The sequence below is a fragment of the Leuresthes tenuis genome, unplaced genomic scaffold (assembly GCF_036924035.1).
Source record: "Leuresthes tenuis unplaced genomic scaffold, fLeuTen1.0.hap1 SCAF_6, whole genome shotgun sequence".
Lineage (NCBI taxonomy): Eukaryota > Metazoa > Chordata > Actinopteri > Atheriniformes > Atherinopsidae > Leuresthes > Leuresthes tenuis.
The window spans coordinates 16,856,684-16,876,072 of record NW_027325360.1 but is presented as its reverse complement, the minus strand read 5'-3'; the positions used below and the strand labels follow the sequence as shown (position 1 = coordinate 16,876,072).

The 19,389-nt window shown below is 40.7% G+C and overlaps 1 protein-coding gene across 3 annotated transcripts; it reads right to left on the bottom strand.

Moving 5' to 3' along the window:
• Positions 1 to 1,986: 1,986 nt before the first annotated feature.
• mlxip (MLX interacting protein) lies at positions 1,987 to 18,975 on the bottom strand. 3 transcript variants are annotated; one of them, XR_011916404.1, is made up of 18 exons: positions 18,384 to 18,975; positions 13,967 to 14,073; positions 13,392 to 13,474; positions 13,116 to 13,205; positions 12,933 to 12,974; positions 11,097 to 11,337; positions 10,726 to 10,815; positions 10,455 to 10,549; positions 8,919 to 9,501; positions 8,387 to 8,496; positions 8,109 to 8,217; positions 7,892 to 8,007; positions 7,626 to 7,733; positions 7,398 to 7,525; positions 7,180 to 7,303; positions 5,876 to 6,005; positions 3,389 to 4,538; positions 1,987 to 3,270 (listed from the first exon to the last, which is right to left on the bottom strand). XR_011916404.1 is itself a non-coding variant. In XM_072387852.1 (17 exons), the coding sequence occupies exons 1-17, from the start codon at positions 18,704 to 18,706 to the stop codon at positions 4,432 to 4,434; spliced, it is 2,586 nt and encodes an 861-aa protein (XP_072243953.1). In that variant the 5' UTR covers positions 18,707 to 18,975; the 3' UTR covers positions 1,987 to 4,431. The 3 variants fall into 3 exon arrangements, 2 of the variants coding, with proteins under 2 accessions (XP_072243953.1, XP_072243954.1); XM_072387852.1 differs by having other exon boundaries at positions 1,987 to 4,538; XM_072387853.1 differs by having other exon boundaries at positions 1,987 to 4,538; positions 11,097 to 11,268.
• Between the last annotated feature and the right edge of the window lie 414 nt (positions 18,976 to 19,389).

Sequence of the window (19,389 nt, the reverse complement as noted above, 5' to 3'; positions counted from 1 at the left end):
ACCCAACATAGATAACAAACATCCCCTCCCTCTAATTTATTAACCTATATGTCTACTTGATCAACTTTCTGTCTCTGGGCAACATATTTGCTTCATATCAGACACAGAAATAAAGCAAGCCCTATAACAGTGATTATAGCAATCATTAAGTAATTATCAATTAGTATTATTACTATTAATATTTAATAATTATCAAGGTGATTCATAGATTCCTCTCAGTTCTAGTTTTTACTCAACATACTCCAGGGAAACCCCATGAAGTAAATTTGAATCCCACACTTTCGGTTATTTCTGTGACAGCACAGGAAAGTTTTCAAATGTTGATTTTTATCTAAAGAGTGGGGATAAAAGTGACCCTCAAAAGATGGGGGACAGAGAGTGTCACATCAGAGCAGAGCTTGCTGTTTACTGAAGCCTCCTGTAGAAATGGTTTTTCGCGGTGGTAAGCATCTTTCAGTGCGCTTCACTCTCCCGTGGCGTCTTTTCTTTTTCTTAAACCAGGGAAAAGTTGCGCAACATTGAAAGTCTCCGACTGTGGCTGCAGCTCAACCCTCTCTCTCTCTCAATACATGTTCGCTTTCAAATCTGATTAATCCATTTTATTTGCTTTTTGAAGTTACTGCTGTCGTCCTTATCTTCCTGGCCATTACGCAAGCACTCTGCCGGCCTGTGGAGAGAGGAGCAAGGGATGCGGCCTCTTACGCAACCATCAACATGACCCTGGTGGAGATACGGAGGGCGCTGGACCACCTCGTAAGGGTTTTTGATGCTTAAACAAATCCAATTACTACTCACAGGAGCTCGTGTGTATATTAATTTAAATGCTGTGTAAACTTTTTCATGCACTTATTTTTTTTCAAGAGCATCATTTAAGTACCAAAACTGTTACTGTGAAAAAAGTGCACTTCCTTCTAATTAAATGATTGCAGTCAGAATACTGTTGCTTAATGGTGCCTTCATTGGCGTTAGGCATGTTATATCTATATCAGTTTAACAATTTCTCCAGGAACATAGACACAAGTGCTCTTGAGTTTAAGCGACAGAAACTGTGCGCAATAATTCAATTATTATTTAATTATTAAACAAACGTCTCCAAACGTGCTTATCTGCTGATTTCCCCGATTTTTAAAATTATTTATCGTGATGTAAAGGCAAGATAAGAGGCAAAGATGGTGAGATTGCTCTCATTAAAAAAAAAAAAACTACAGAAATTGTTGCTCCAGCATTGTTAACTCCCTCTCCAATTGAGTAGTCACATGACGCAGAAAGATAAGAAACATAACATCTCAATTACCTCATTATTTCTTCTACAACTCACTGTTCGTCTCCTGCAGACTGACCCTGAACTGTTACCCGACATACCCTGCGCGTCCCTGAAGGTGAAGGAGCAGTTCGGCCCGGAGCAGCATCCCCTCACAGCGCATCATCTCTCCACCTTCCGCTGCTACATGCGAGCGCTCTCCGAGCGCATCCCTGAGCTGTCAGAGCACCTTAATACAAGCAGCCAGTACCTTCAGGATCTGGAGCAGCAGCAGGGCAACCGGACTGTCCCCGTGACCTGCAAGCTGCCCACCTTTGAGGAGAACCTCTACGATTATGTTCATGCCAAATGTCTGCTGCAGCTTGTGGACGAACGGCTTAGTAATGCAAAGATCTGATCTCAGTGGTAATTTACATGTTGTATTTATTTTTTTGACAGCCGTAAGTTATTGAGTTATTCTTTTTTTTGGTAGCCGTTTTTCAGGATGAAGTATTTGTACTGAAAGTTTTTTTTGTTTTTTAAATGCACTAAACATTGGATATTTATTTGAAGTTAAATATTTATAAATCCAGAATATAAAACCATGAGCTTGTACGTTCATTTTCTTGTTTTTATTGTGATACAGAATCATTTAAGGCATCTTAACACATGTTGCATCTGAGAACCCAGAGAACACTCATACACAGCATAAGAAAAAGCGTTTTTGTCTTTTTTTTTCTTTAAACAAACAAAATATCATACAGAAATATTGGGAGAACAAATGCAGATCCAATCTGCAGAGATATACTGTACACCGTGAATAAAGCAAAGGCTCTTTCACAGAAATGGCAAACAAAAAATGGGAAACCCAACCTAGATGTGGGAGGGAAAAGGCCCAATAAAAATCAAATGAGCTAAAGGGGAACACTGTTGCCTCTTTGTGCTTCTTTCATAAAAAGAGAAGGAGGAAACGATCACAACGAAGAAAATCACAATCATTTACAAACAACAACAGCTGCGTTCAGAGGAGCATTTATTTGTTTTCTTAAAAAAGAAAAAAAAAAAGAAGTTATTTCAGGGTGCAGGCACGCTTTTAAAGTTCCCGTGAAATCAAGGTTGGAGTGTTTTGTAAATCTTAAATAATGTGTCCAGGATAAACTCACATCTGCCCTGAAAATCATAAAACTGTAGTTTCCTGTAGTGGTACTAATGAATTATCAATATTTAATAATTCCATTAAATGGATAATTTTTTTTGTGCATGATTCAAACACCTCCAATGATGCATTTTAGTTGAGCCAATTCAAATGATCAGGTGGTCCCTGATCAGACCACTGAAACTAACCAATCAGAAAATGCCTTTAGGTTCTGCTTTGAAACCAGTTGTGCAGAAACTAACAGCACACTGCTCATCGTTTCATGGGAACTTTTAATATTTGACTTGCAACACTAAATGTGATGCAAAATTGCACACTGTAAAAAAAAAAGAATAATATAAAAAGAATTTTGATCTCTGCTTTGTGTTTTGTCCATTTAACAGGTTAATAACCTGGTGGAAAATAACAACAAACAAAATCTCTCATTAAAACAGTAAAAGACACCTGCAATCCTCAATAAAAGACGACACCCTAAAAAGCTGCATGTTCATAAAATAAAAAAACAAAACTTTCAACTGAAAACTAAAGTTTTGCAGAGGAAAAAAAATAAGAAAAAAATGTGTCGTAAAATCCATATCTGCCTGAGGAGTGCTGAGTCACAAAACAAACAAACAAAAAACATAAAAGACATCACCCTGCAGCGATTACAGGGATGGACACTTTGATGAAGCAGCTGATGTATACCAGATGTGACAGCTACATCTGTGTGGCTTTTATTCTCGAGCTGTCAACAGACCAGAGCAATCCATCAGATAGTATGTCTGTGAAGAAACAAATGAGCTGTTTGGATGAGTAAACACCTCTTGGATATGGCTTTAGGCTAGCCCTTTAGTGCTGAGTTTCCACGCGGAAGAGTATTCTTCTTCCTCTGTGTCTGTTGTCAGCACGATGGTGTAACCAAGGGCAGAAAAAAAAAACATGGGTAATCAATCCATGGAAAGCAAACTGTGCCCTTATAAACCATGAGTCTTCCTGCTGCAAAGCATCCTCACCTGATGTGTTCAGATGGACAATAGTCTCACACAATAGTGTAGCCCTGAGTGACCAACAAAGAACAGAAAAGACCACTTATGAAGAGGAGATCTTGCAACACTGTACATGTAAATATAGAACATAAAAGTATAGCCTGTATGGCTTTGTACTGTCAGTTATGATCCCTATGAGGGCTGTAAATAATAACACTCCATCATGCGGTGACATGCCCCGACAAGTCCATGTGTGCAACATATCAAAGAGAACTGCTAACTTTGTGTAATTTGCAGTCGGACTATGTGAAATGTGCAGAATGCGCAAAAGGCATGGACGATGTGGAAATGTGGCGAGGACGGAGAAGCGCCAGGAAACATCTAGTGTTAACTGGTAATGTCACATTCACCTGAGTAAATGATGGATGGAAAATTAAAGAAACTCTCACTCATGTTGTGCTGATTAGGCACAGACCGGCCCACGAGCAACCGAGTCTTGAGTGATCTCCTACATTCTGCTGCGAGGTCTTTCTTGGAGAGCCTCCGGAGAAACTAAGCGTTCATCTTGTACAAGAATAATTCCACATTAATCTCATCTCCTCGTGAAAATGCATAATATCCTTAATGCTATGATTCTTAGTGACAATGCAAATAACATTCACAGAGTATGTCCCTTTATTTTTTTTCCCCCAAATGCTATGTTGTTGTTTTTCTAAAATAGAAATGGCTTTTTTTTTTTTTTTTTACTAAATCTATAATGTTGTTCAAGAAGTAAACCACAAGTACCGGCTTCCAACAAAGTATTTCGAGGCTCTTCACCTCAAGTTAGGTGAAGGTTGTAGTAGTTACTGCATCATTCCCATCAATCAGCGTACAACAGACCAAATGTACAAATATCCTACATTCAGATTAAACATCAATCCAGTCCCAGGAAACATCTGTCAGTTCACTGATTTCTCTGGGACTTTTCGGATCAGAGGAAGACCTTGATGAATGTCTTACAGGAAAACAAGGGAAGAAAACGAACTCAGGTGGCTTTTGGGTGAGCTCCACTCTTCCGGAGAGCATGACTACACATCTGGGTGAGTGACGGCCTGAATGGCTTCTTCAGGAAGCCGGGAAGGATCACTTAGAATGGACGTGGTGGTGCTCAGCTGACGCAGCGTACTCAGCACCACTGGAAAACAAACAGTGAAACACCATTAGTAACCGTAACCTGACACAGCATTTTGAAGAAAACCGTTTTGATGTATACGTCACTGCTTGATTCCTGGAGCTGCCGTTTAGCAGGTTACAATCTTTTTCATAAAATCTTTAATGCTCTCTATCACCACCACCCTTTTTCTAAGGCCGACGCTTGCAACAGATCAGGGTGGAAGACTGCATGTGGTGGCACGTTAATGTTTATCATTTATTTTTCTCCTTTATCTGAAAACAGCTTCCTCCTCTCACAGAAAGCAGGCTCGCTAAGAACAGTGAGACGACACAATGGAGCTGTGGGCTGTAAAACAAAGCAGAAGAACTACAATTCTCTGTAGAAAGGAAGGACAACTTTCAAATCGCACCTTTTTTTCCCTTTTTGGTTGCTTTTTTCTTAGTGTGTTTCGATATAAAACTCAGAGATCCTTTCTTTCTGTAAAATTGTGAACCGTCTTTAAATAACACGCAGCATGAAATGAGAAATTATTCAAAAGTGAATCACTTCCTGATTATTCTATTGATTTGACTCGGTTTCAAAGGCAATAAATTCATTTTGAAAACACCAAAGGTAGAAATCCTTTGCAACAAAATTAACTTTGTACTCTCTGTGACTCATGTTAGAAAACTCTGTGGTCACTGAAACAATGTTGAGTGCAAATGCGATTACTATCTAAACTAAATTACACGGGACAACCCAACAAAATCTTTTTTTTTTTTTTTTTAAATAAATAAATAATCAGCGCAACCTCCTGTACTGACTCTACTTGACCTTTTGTCACATTTGAATATTTAAATTTGAGAGGGGAGCCCCATTAGTCAAGGACTTTTAAGAGTGAGTGATGCACTTGATTCTTATCACATAAACAGCAAAATTAGACTTGACTGGATGACACAAAGCTTTCAATGTCACATTTTATTATCAGTGATAAAGTGTAAATGATAAAGTCAAATTTAGGAATAAAAGCATGATGTTTTGACCAGGTGGGAGGTGAAAAAACCCCCAGTTTCTTATTAAGTATGATCATTGTGACTAAAGCGATTTAATCTATATCCAGAAAACACAACTTCCTGTCATGCCACGGTTACTGGACATGTAGGAAAATGCAAACAGAGATAGTAACAGATGTGACAAAATATATAAAATTAGACACCCAGCAATGGAAAAGACTTCCCATCACACCAGCAAATGATCCACAACTGCTGATCTTTTCTGTTACTCACATGGAGCAGATGGGCTGATAACATTTTCATGACAGTGTGTGTGTGTGTGTGTGTGTGTGTGTGTGTTTTTCAGAGAGGTCTTCTTTCACTTACTGGGTCTGAGTGCAGGAAGGGAGCAATGACGTTCGAGCCACTGCAGCGTAGTCTGATACAGCTCTGCTCTGCTTGTAGTCGACACCATCCCATTGAATGACTCAAAGAGAGGCTTGATAATGATGCTGAACTAAATGCATTAGAGTAAAGGGAAAAACTGAAGAAGAGAGTGAAATCTACGCAGCCCTAATCGATCCGATGGCGCAGTATCAAAAACTCAATTTTATGTGTTTGTGGCCTTTGGTTTACTGCTTCCTGCCTGAATTTGTGGTCTAAAAAATGTTCATAACCTATCAAACTTTATGAATTAAAAGAAATATGCAAAAGAACTGTCTGTAAAATATTTAAGTACTTAAGTCAGTAGTGACAGTCAGAGTGCTGACATTTAGCAGTACTGCCCACTATGGAAACACCTGAGAGGCTTCAAAGGGGAATTTCAGGTTTTGTGTGAGCTACTAGAATTTTACAGTCAGGTGACCGCGGAGTCTCTGGGGCTGGGGAAGAAGTCGAGACCAGAAAGAAATGGAGAACACTAACGAACAGACACACAGCTCCACTTCAACTCCAGGAAGGAGCAGGAATGGGAGGCACACATTTTCCAACAAAGTTATTCATGTCAGGGTCTCTAAAGAGAAGCTGATGATATTAAAACACAGAAGAGCAACACAGGAGTGGCAGCAATGAGCGGTTTAAGTTACATCAGCATGTACAGAAGACAACCCCCAAGGGCTGACATTGCGGTGATGTCTATAGCCACAAGAGCTCATATAAACATGAGAGGAACAGATGGAGGATGTCTTAGCCTGGTCATTGACTTCCACATGAGAAGTGTTCAAGGTTTGGGCAGGAAAGCACAAAAGTGCTAGAAGTGGGAACAGTAACCACTGCTCAGAGAACACAGACACTACTTTTTAGGTCTTTGATGTTCCAAAGACCCAATGACCACAGGCAACATCACTGATTATATGTTCCATCTTTTGTTAAAGCTGTAACAACAGTGATAAACACATGGGGGGTGTCTATGATGGCTACAGACATAACAGTGATGGACTTCCCCATGTGTGTGGAGATGGTCCCTTCCAGAGTTGCAAAGGATGCAGCAGCCCTCCGATAAAAACTAGTATATTCTTTGTTGGTCGACTTTACTTGATATGACAATAGACAGAATATATTATTATTCTACCTGGAATAAACCAACTGTATCTTGGATTTCCTCAGGAGGGATGACGCATGAGAATCTCACATTACTCCTGATTGTCAATAAGCAGCGCAGTGTGTAAAATTGATTAAATTCAAAAGGATACAATCCAGAACTTCCAGTTCTGAAGAGTACGGTTCTTTACGTATTCACTGAATTTCTCTTGCATGTGGTCTAAGCGATTCCGTCTCATAGGCACACCCGTCGCGGGCAGCTGTTCCTGACACAAGCTGTTGTTAAGCAGTGAGAGGAGACAGAAAGTGGTGGTTAAATTGTTAAGTGTCATGGTCAAAGGGGTGGGATGCATGCAGTGTTTGAACATACTTAATGGAAGTGTTGAGCTCCTCAATCTCCTCCCGTAGTCTCCTGACTTCTTCCTGTATCTGCTGCCTCTCCAGCTGAAGCTTCCCAATGTGCTCCACCGTCTTCTGCAGCGTCACTGCATTAGTTATCTGAAGGCACAAAGTTAACAAACGATAGCACAAAAAATATTACAAGTGTACACTGTATGTGTGCAGAATCTGTTCCGTCGGATTTGACTCTTAAACTTACATTTGATTGTGACTTTAAAGTGGGAACCAGGTTACAGAGTGTCTTAAAGCCAATATTTATGTTTGATCGTCTCTTTTGTTCAGCAGATATGTGCATTGTCCTCCGGCTCTGTCACAAGAAAGCAGTGAAAATATTAAATAAAAAAGGTATTGCTGAGTGTTTCATACGTCACAGAGGGAAACCGATGCAAAAGAGTGGCATTGCATTTTTCTTTAACGAATCAGCCCAACCTGTAAAAACTGAAGGGGCCCTGAACACACACAAACCTGATTGTGCTCATTCTTCACCAAAGGTGTACTGGTACCGCTGATTATTGACTGGGGACTGGGAACTTGATCTAACGCACAAGGCGATCCTCGACTGGAACAAGGTTGACTGTGACCTGAACAGAAAAAAAAAAACAAAAAAAAAAAACATGAGTGCTTTTTAGGAAGTAGCTGGCTTGGAGTCTTCAGGAGCTTTGTCGTCTGAGCGAATTCTCACCGACACCAGAGGAAGCTTTCTCATTTTTGCGGCCAGAAGAATAAGACTTCTCTTTAGGGGCAATTGGCTTGGGAGACGGAGTCTGAGGTAATACGTGAAATCCAGGGGCCTGAGATACGGGAAAAGATGCCAAATGTGAGTCATGAACCACTGGAATAAAGAAAATATAAATAAATGTATACCTTTATTTTGTAACTGTCACTATTTTCAGAGAGGTGAATTTCAGTCTTGCCACTGTTCAACTTTTGACTAAAAGGAAAGATAAAATGAAACCATACTGCGCCAAGATGAGAGGGAGTGATGACCACGTTGGTGTTAGTAGGGACCACATCTGCTTTCAGGGGTGTGGGTGTAACAATCACAGCATTGGCATGGCCTGAGAAAGGTGCTGTGGAGACACATAAAAATAAGAATAACTGAGTTATCATTTTTGACATAATGGTTTTTCATTTACATAAAAAAAGTAAGCTCTGTGAGAAATGTAACCTTAAACAGGTTTAAGACTAAATAGTGCAAACATCTGGAAAAGGAATCTTGCAAATTCTTTAAAAAAAAATAAAGGTCTTGTCTTGGTAAAGAAATATCAATGATCTTTTCTTTATCCATTAAAACGTCCCAACACTGCACAGCTTGCTTCAGGGACTAAATGCATCTACGTATGCCTGTGTTACAGCATCACAGTAAACTAATTTGACTGAAATGGAAAGGTTTGGGCGCCATCTGATGGTAACCAAGTTAAAGTGATACATTTCTACTCCCAAATCGACAATCAAATACAAAAACAGAGCACGCTGATAAGAAACCACTGACCTGTAAGGATGAGGTGGGAAGAAGAAGACGTGTTTGCAGGAGCGATTCTTTGCACCGAGCGGACTTTGTTGGTACTGTTGGACTGAAAAGGGCGAGGCAGGGCGAAAGCCAGAGGGTGCTGAAGGGGAGCGGCAGGACCTGGCGCCAGGGCTTGAAGTTGAGACGGAGGGGGTTGCGATTGTGTGGATATAGAGCTATAGTCCGAGATGTGGCTGAAGGTGTTGGCTGTGTCGCTGGGTGTGATGGTTGAGGGGGCTGTGTCTGTAATCACAGCGGGAGCTACGGTCTCGTCCAGCCCCGAGGTGTTGTCCAAAGATCTGGGAACCATGGGTGCTGCTGAGCCCAGGTTCTGACCTTGAAGGCACTGTACCAGAGGATCGTGGGATAATGACTGAGATATAGACGTAACTACTGACTGATTGTCGGGCTCCACCTGGCCAGAAAACAGGGGCATATAGTTCTGTACATAAGCAGCTCCACCACCTGTCTGACTGGTCTGACTGGCTATGGCAGAGGCGATGGGCAGGGGGCCAGCGGGGCTGATTTGGTTTGCTGAAAGCTGCAAGGAGGACAATAACTGGACCTGGTGGGGGGTGAAAAAAAGGAAAGGAAACAAATCCGTTTAGAACTTTTTTCAAAAGTCCAAAATAAACAGAAGAGACGCAGTTACAATTATGTTCATGTTAGTTGGAAACTCTCCGACTGGTGCTGGTTAAGGTTATAACAGTAAGCTGGTTGCCTTACTCAGTGGTAGATCCTGACCCTGCAGATTAATATCAACAGCTGTGACTGAGCAGCATTTCAGTAAATTTGAGTCTTTCTTGAAGTGACTGCTATAGCAGGGGAAGGTGGTGACAGGAGACTCTCACAGAATATGGACAATACCTTCTGAAACAGGCTTCATAAGCACATTTCTTTATTGACAAACTCCGTCGGGAGAATCAAAAAGCGTCAAAACTTAAACAGAGGATACTGCAAAAATAATGTGACTTAAGAAAATTGAAGAGATGGGGGGGGAAGAGAATGCGTCATACAAATATAGACACTTAAGTATTTGTGGAGATAATGAGAGAGATCAGAGGTACTGCGGATAGGAATGCCATGATACTTTTATCATAGTGGTAACAAAATCAAGAAGTTTATTCCTTTCTCTCTTTCATGCAAATGTCAGATGCACACCTTTGTACAAACCAATCCATATCAAATGTAGGGAAACACATCCCTTGTAGAGAATTACAACATGTTCAGCTGTAAAAAGGGTCAAGGATGAAAAGCTACTCTAATATCTTTCACCAAATAATATCTGCATGAAGTGCTTTCAGGAAGGAAAGGAGGAGGAAAGCATGACAGAGACCCCAAATATTTAGCTAGTTATTAATAAAAACTTAGCGATATTTTGTTATGTGTGTAACGATATTAACACAGATCACCCTCAAAAGTTGACCATAAATCTTACATCTATTCAAGGAATAGATGTCCGTGCACAAAGTGTCATGGTGGAGTGTGTTAGGGGCTGAGCCTTGGGTCGGCGTTTACCTGTGACTGAGAGCTGCTGCTGGGTAGAGGGGCAACAGATGATGCAGTGGGGGAAACAGAGGGGAAGGCGGGCTGACGGAGGCTGTGAAATAAGTCTGGAACAAGAGTCTCTATGTTAGCTAGAGGTTAGTAAAACCACACTACCTTTTGTGTTAGGCTAAGCCGAATGCTCTAGCAGCGTTACCAGAATATGTGGGCTTGATTCCTATACAGTGTGCTCTATTAGTCTGAGTGTACTGCTACTTTGGTTATGGGTGGTGCTTACTGCTACCTTGAAGTGGATCAAAGGAGTCCATGAAGTCGAGGTTGGGCTGTAAGGGGATCAGTCCCGGCTGGATCATGTCCGCGTTCCCTGCATGAGCTGTGGAGGGTGGAGGCAGAAGAAGGGGGGGGAACCCTTAATTAACTGATAGATAACATAAAACATTGCTGAGATTCAGCCTCAAGCCAACACTCACATTCAGAAGCTGCATCATTCAGGGAGGTTTCATAACAAACTCAAATGTAGAAAAGACTATGAGCAAAGGTAAAAATAGGATTTCATTTTAGCTAAAATCTAAATGCAAGTACTAAAGTACTTACAAAGTACTAAATATATAGGATAATACAGGTCATACAAAAGAAACCACATGCATTTCTCACCAATTTCTCTTGGATTGGGCCAGGCAATGGGTTGATGCGAGGCCAGCGTAGAGAACAATGTGTCTGAGAACTCAGACATCAGAACATCCATGTCAAAGAGGGGGTCCATCTCCATAGGGGCGGGCGTTTCATTATACCGTCGACTCACACGGCGTGCAGCAGCCTCTTCATCCTGATAAAAGGAGACACGGAGCATGTCTGGAGAGACTTCCCCAAACAGCAATAACTGCTCCTCTGGTCCCTTTGAGTATTCAAAATGCAACGACCAAGCCAGTTAATGTCACACAGGCATGCAGTGCTGCGCAAAGCCAAAAAGCAGTGGCATTAACACAGTTCATGGATTGACCTGATAAATACTTCCTTATCTACATGTGACAGCAAAACATTTGACTGGTCCCAAATTTATTTTTCAATCATTTAGCAACTTAACAATCCCATAAACGTAGCTGTAATCATAAATAAATATATTCTATAACAACATCAACAAAGGATCCTGCAACAGATGCAGAAGCTGTAGAAGGTTCAATCAACAATAAAACAGTTTCACTTTAAAGCAGTTTTAAAACAAAACTGATTTCAATCCAGACAAGTGCTGGAGCACAGATTCAGAAATAAGCTCCGCCCTCAGTAACAACCCAGATAATAGATGTCAAATGACTGCTGTGGATGCTGGACATGCACAGGTCTGCGTAAACTCCTTCTGTCATCATGTTCAAATGTCCCTTTCTGCCCATTCAGAGTATCATGCAATGCCCCAGTTTTCAAACAGCAAATGGATCAGGAGCTTTTTTCGAAAATCGAAAAACGTTATGCATTTTAAACAAAACTGCATTAGTGTGATGTGCCCTGTGTTGTGCAGGAAGAACATACATAAATAAATGATGCTGAGCCGCTTTACGTTTATGGCAGGTCACATGAAACTGACATGCATATATAACATTGTCTGCAAAAGCTTCCTTACTCTAGCGAGTGTGTGAAACGTTAGTACACTGCTGGAAGTTTACATATAAGCCCCTTTCAGACATCCGCTGCTTTCAATCAACTGGACGACTATTGAATGTCTAAATGTCATGTGTGAATTTGCCTTATGATGAGCCTGGATGGTGCTGAGCTTTTTTAGTCAATTCAGGCTGACGTGTATTTTTTTTTCAACTTGGATGGACTCACCTGCACTGCTCCCGCCCACTGCTGTTATGTTTAACATAATGCTGGGTGTTTGTTGCAAAACAACATGTTGGCATGAGAGCTTCTCATCTGACATACAGCTGTGACGCTGTTTAGATGTCGTTCTCCCACGACTACAGACTGTTCAATAAGCTTACACATGTGGTATGTTCAGCTGCCTCTATTCACCACACAACAACTGCATTCTTACGGCAATACTATGCGTTGTGAAAAAAATGTGACTCAATAAAGACTTCTAGGTCACATCTCACTTGTTGTGCTGCAGAGTCTTACGAAAATGACAAATTTTGAGCGTGCACGCACACGCTGGCTCTTCCTGTCGCTTTCACAGGCAGTTCTGAATGAAGGTTGAGAGACATTGACGGAAAAGTGACCAATGTCTGAATGTTGTCGCTTTAACAGCCTGATAAAGCTTTTAATGTTAATCAGGTCATGTCTGAAAAGGGCTATATAATGACTGTTGGCAAAGCTAAATTAGGTGCAAGCAGTCAAATGCACTTTGTTTGCATTGTCACAGATTATGTCTTATAAAGTACGTAAATAATTTATTCAATCACTTTTAACATCTGGCTAAATGGATGCTGCTGCCCATAAGCAGGAATGAATAGTATTGGCACTCTGGTGAGATGAGCATAATGCAGTTTTGCATACCTTAAGTAAGCTTGAGAGGTCCTCATCCTTGTGCTTCTGCAGCTATAAAAGAGAGTGCACCGCATTAGATGAACAATGTTTAGAGAAAAAAAATAAAGAAAAGGAAAAGGTTAGAGCCATAAAATCCCCGTTATTCCCCTGACAAATGTTAGAATATTCATAGAAGACTCAACAATGCTTTACCCTTTTCTTAAAGTATGTTCTCCACTTGTGGTATTCTCTTATGACAATTTCAATTCTTCTTTTCCAGCCTTTGCCCTCTGTGGCAATGGCCTGCAAAAGAAAGACAGAGACAGGAACTAAGCTCACACTAAGGAAGGAAGCAGCAAGGGAAACTAAAGTCATTCTTTCAGGAAACTGGACATAAAGTGATTGGCAGGTTGATTTGAGTCTCGAGAAACAACAAATTCTCTGTTAATGTTAGTTCAGCTCATACGGACGACTGTTTTCTATCTTTACCTCTGCAGGACGGACATCAGAGTCCATATGTCCATCCAGGGGCGTTACAAAGTGACACACAGGATTCTCCCTTTTCTCCACATCTGAGGGTAGAGAAAACAGCTTAATTCACTCCCACACGAGTCACATTTAGTTCAAATGTTTGGCATCTCACAGAAACAACTGCATTACGTCGGTTATAGCTCAGCTCCTATGAAGCTTTACCCGGTTTTTCTTCATTTAGGTGACATGAATCAAATTTACCATTAATCACTGGCACAACAAATAAACCGCTATAATAAAGTTGCAAAGCGTAAAAATACTCATCTTGATAGCCTAAATAAACAGAAGCCGACTCCTTAGTTCATGATCTCAGAGGTAATTCTACAAGTGCCGTTAACTGTATGTTGTATTAAAAATGCAGAGGGAACCGCTGAAGTGAAAGTTAAGCCTGAAATCTTAAAAACACAACTCATCAAAATATCAATATATCAAAATGAAGATTCAAAGAAGTGCTGTCAGTTCTCATTAAATACTAAAACCAAACAGCCCAAACTCTCTGGATACCAAATCCAAGATAAATGTAGAACTCTTACACTGCATATACCAGGCTCTCCATATGGCGTTGTTAAGGCGGATCTTGTCTCTCCAGAGCAGCTTCAGACCTTTGAAGTTTTTCCATTTGGGAGACACCAACTTACCACTGCAAAGACAAAAGAAAACCAACAGTGCAATTGTTTCTCGAGTGATGGGGGACACAAGCTAATTTGCTTGAGCAAATCTCCAACATCTCAGCATGTATGGACTCTGAAAGATCATAGTGGAATGAGCATGTATGAGGGCAGCTGCACGTTGAAGAAGAAAAAATTGAATGAACATGAACATAGAAAAAAATATATATATATCCAAGGATAATGTTGAGAACTCCCTTACAAACGCGGGTATTTTTGGAGATTTTGCAGATTTCCAGGAGAAAACCAACCTATGCAGTGGATAACCTGATAAACTGTCACCCCGATACAACTGTGCAAGCATCCATTAATCTGTAAAACAGCACCATTTCCTAAAAGGAGTCGCACAGTTAAAGACCGATTGTTGCATCAGCTGGCTGAACTAAATTTGGATCCTAGGGACAAAAATATGTTAAAACAAGAATAAATTACATTTGCACTTCAGTCACATTTTCAGAATGGGTCATTTGTTGCTTCACAAGAACGTTGTTCAGGTGGCTTTGGTGCATTTCTTGATTTTAAAGGGGCAAGAGACTAGATTGAGCTTGAAAAATGGCCCCGACAGGACAATGTTTATCACAATACAAAATGGTATTTTGTATTGTGATAAACAGTTTCCCTCTTTCCATTCTGCCCCCACCCTCGTCTGTACATACGAGTAAAACTGTGGGAGCCTTTTGGAGACGAATACGATCTTAAAATGGGTCGATACTGTGCATTGGTGCACTGACAAGAAAAGAAGACGCTTCACTTTTGAGGTTCAGCAATGCTCTTGTCACGTGGAAATGTTTTTTTCTACTTATATAAACACGCATATCTTTTTACAGGATGAATGACAAGAGAACAGAAACGGCTCTATTAATAGTCCTCCCAGTGAGTTAAATTTGGTGCAAAGAGGGAATCCTCAGAGCAGCATGCCAGCATCGACACCAGACACAACAGCTGTAAATAGAGAAACTTGAGTAACTTGAACCTCAATTTCTTACCTCCACCTTCTTCCGATTTATCCGCTTTATTTAATATTGTCTGGCTTTGGATTCTCCACTGGGTGAAACGGGCAATTTGAAAATACAAACTTGGGCTCTGGGAATTTTACACTATAATCTGACATGTTTCAGGCTTGACAATATCAGGACTTATGGAAAAAAAAATATGATCAGCTTGAGCGGTGAAGAAAATATTGATTAGCTCAACCCTGTTTGTGATGTTAGATGTATTTGAGCATCATGTGATCGCTCTTCTTTAACTGTAGATCACATGTGGTGCGAAAATGCAAACTGTGGTAGTTTTAATTTAACTGGATTTTATTCGACTCCTTTTTCCCATTTTGTGGTAATTTACCAAGTGTGTGTGTGTGTGCCAAAAATCATGCCAGTTCCTTCAAATAATATCAAGTGTCGTTTGCTTGTAACCGTACCGGATCTGACCATCACAATCCACACAAGCGCTGCAACTCAGTGAACGTTTTCATGCCTGTGTGCATGCATCTCTTTCCCAATTCCCAAAAAGTTTTGACAAAGAGTAAAATAGTTTAAAAAAAAAACAAAAAAAACAACTGTAATGAATATCAGATCTCATAATCCTCCATCTTATTCACAAAACAACACTACAATCATCAAAAGATTTGCAGAACCAGGAGACACTTCTGAGAGCAAAGGACGCTGCCATAAATCAATACTGGATGCCCATGATCTTTGGACCATTGGGTGGCGCTATATCAAAATAAAAAAAAGGAACGATTCTCCCACGGATATCACTGAATGGGCACAGGAACATTCCCAGAAATAACCGCCTGTGAACAAAGTTCACTGTGCCATTCACAAACGCAGGTTAACGCTCTACAATGCAAAGAGGAAGCCAGATGTGAACATGATCCTGAAACACTGCCGTCTTTTCTGGACCAAAGCTCATCTATAATGGACCGAGGCAGAGTGGAAAAACTGCGCTCGGGTTGGACAAATCTATGCTTGAAATGTATTTATTTTCATTTTTTAACTGTGGAAGCTGTGTCCTCCGGACTAAAAAGGAGAGAGACTGCCCAGGTTCAGCGCCAAGTTTACAGACTGTTTACAGACGGCTGTTAAAAGAGGAGTGGACGATAAATGCATGACCCTGTCCCAACTGTTTTGAGACGTGCTGGCATCAAGATCAAGATGTAACATTTTGTTGAAATAAGAAAAATGCCAAACTTTCCACTGTTAAGAATAAAATGAAAGCCCATGGGCTTTTATAATTATTGCATTCTGTTTCTAACTGACATTTTTCACCACGTCCCAACTTTTTGGGAGTTCCTCAAGGTTCAGTCCTTGGTCCTCTCTTATTTAACCTTTACATGCTTCCCTTAGGAAAACTCTTGCGAGACAACAATGTCAACTACCATACCTATGCGGATGATACTCAAATTTACATTCCCTTCTCTCCTGATGACTACAGCCCGATTGATTCCCTTTATCATTGTTTCTCACTGATAAATGAGTGGATGTCCCACAATGTCCTGCAGCTAAACAAGAACAAAACAGAAGTTATTGTTTTTGGTCCTATCAAAAATGAGAGAATCAAGGTCAGTGATTATCTGAAAACCCTATCACTACAGACTACAAGCCAAGCCAGAAACTTGGGTGTTATATTATATGCTGACTTACACTTTGAAAACCAGATTAATTCACTAACCAAGTCAGCATTTTACCACTTCAAAAATATGGAAAGGATTAGAGTCCTTCTATCTAAACCAGACCTGGAAAAACTTGTCCATGCTTTTATCTCGAGTAGACTAGACTACTGCAATGGGCTTTACACTGGCCTTCCAAAGAAAACAATCCAAAAATTGCAGCATGTTCAAAATGCAGCTGCACAGGTACTCACAAAAAACAACAAAATACAACCACATCACACCAGTTCTCAGATCTTTGCACTGGCTCCCTCTGTGTGAGAGAATTTAATTTAAAATTAATTTGCTGGTCTACAAATCCCTAAATGGTTTGGGCCCAAAATACCAGCTAAATCTTCTTATTCCCTATCAACCATGAAGAACCCTTAGGTCATCTGTAAAGGGACTGCTAACGGTTTATAGTCCAAAGACAAAAAAATGGTAAAGCATCATTCAGACATTGTGCTGCTTATTTCTGGAACAAACTCTGAAACATTTAGATGTGCCCCAAATGTTGCTACTTTTAAATCAAGGCTCAAAACTTTTTTTTGTTTTGTCAGGCCTTTGAAATGTGATGATGGGTGTCAATGGTTAGAGTTACAGATACTCTTGAGTGTCTATTATCTCCTTTTTACTTGTCTTATCATTTTTTTCTTACCAAAGCATTTTATTAATTCCATCTTGTTCCGGCTGTTACAGGAGGTTTTATTGTCCTGCTTTGTTTTACGTGTCTTTGCACATTTTTATCTTTTCATCCTTTTATTCTGTCATTTATTTTCCTGCTATGTAAAGCACATTGAGTTGCACTTGTGTATGAAATGCGCTATACAAATAAAATTGCCTTGCCTTGCCTTTTGGGAACTGGGGCTGTAAATGTGAAGCTGTCTGCAGCTTTGACCTGCATTACCTTGTGTGAATGATGACATACAAAAAAAAGTTGCTCTGAACAATGACAGAGACAGCAACTGTCAGCTCAGCAAAAACGTTATGTCATGCATACCATAAGGGTTTTATTTAAAAGTGACAAGGCGGGACTGTATCTGTACCCTCCAGTGTTCACTCAGCTCCCTCAATTTATCATGAGAGAGCCAATGTCCTAACTTTGACAGGGTATGTTGAAGCTTTTTTTTGGCTCTATACTGATAATCCCTAGCTTGCTTAAATTGAACAGTTTGTGTCCCAAAATGGGTAATCTATCAGTATATTGAATCAAGCATGGATGCCAATCAGAATTTTGTTTCCCACAACGATTTTCCCTAAATAGATCCCTCACACTGGGGCCTCTAAAATGGACACCTCTAAACGAATTTGCCACACAACACCAGCTGTTTAAAACAGCCTCCACAAATACACAGTCTGATAAAATCATGCATCATATCATCTGCGAACAAAGGAAGCTTCTTTTTTTTCTTTGCAAGTTGGCTACATTTTGTTGGTGATACTTGCATAATAAACCGACAACAAGAAATGACAGGTCGAGCAGTAAGTTAGAAAAAGAGAGAGACTCGTGACTGCAATTTCACTGTACCCACAGTCACATGCCTGACCGCGACGAGCTCAACGTTGAAACGAGGGTTCAAAGTGAAAGTGGTGTTCCCATGTGAATGCACAGTAATCAAATGCGTTAGAACTTACCTGTAGGCAAGGGTCATGCACTCGAACAGTTTAGTCAGGGACGCGTCGATGGAGAAGTGCGACGTGCTCGCTTTACCAAAATGATAAGTCTGACAGGTCTGTTTGTTGACAGTGTCGAAGTCGTAGCCCTTCTTCGGGGGGTGCTCGCTGTGCGGCGACGACACCATGAAGTGTCCGCTGTGGATGATCTGAGACTCCAGCCCGTCTGCCCTCCGCAGCCCCAGGTTAGTCTCCTCCGCGTCCGAGTCGTCGTCCTGCTCCTGCTTTATGCTGGCCGGCGTGCGACGGTAAGTGTGCCGTGGAGACATCTCCCTGGTAGCCATGTCGGTAACTCTCCAGACAAATAGCTAACGTTAGCCAGCAAGCTAGGACAATAAAACTCTTCCTTTCATGAGGCTTGCCTGCGGCGCTGAGAGACGCGTTTGGGTCCGGCTGTTAAAGTTTGCCAACTTCGTGCCATGAAGTCAGAGTCCTCAGTCCAACCATGTTAAAAGTTTGCTGTTGGCCATTAGCGGCCCAAGTTAACTTGTTGTTATCTTGATAGATGTTTGACGTAGCTACAAGCCCCAATAACCAGCTGACAAAAAACTGCTCCCCTGTGCCTGAAGCAGGAAGTTCCTGTTTTAAAACGTTTCTGATTGGTCAGAGTCAGAGCCCCACCCACCAAGGAGTCTAAAATAAACTGAGGGATTCTCTAACGTGAACATTTCAGATATTTCCCATGTACCTTCAGTGAAAACAAATAACTATTCCTTCCGCCATTTATATAGGCAAGAAGTAAAATAACAATTGTATTATTATTTGTATTATTCATAATATTAATAATAATAATTAAGTAAGACATTTGATACTTAATATGTTCATCTGCAGGACTGGACAGTACTGGCTCTTACATTCAAAAGGGGCAGCAAGATCACACATAATAGGTTACTGATCAGCTCAGATGACGTGAAAACAATGTCTATAGATCCTCAAAGCATTATGTACATAATTACTTGATTACATT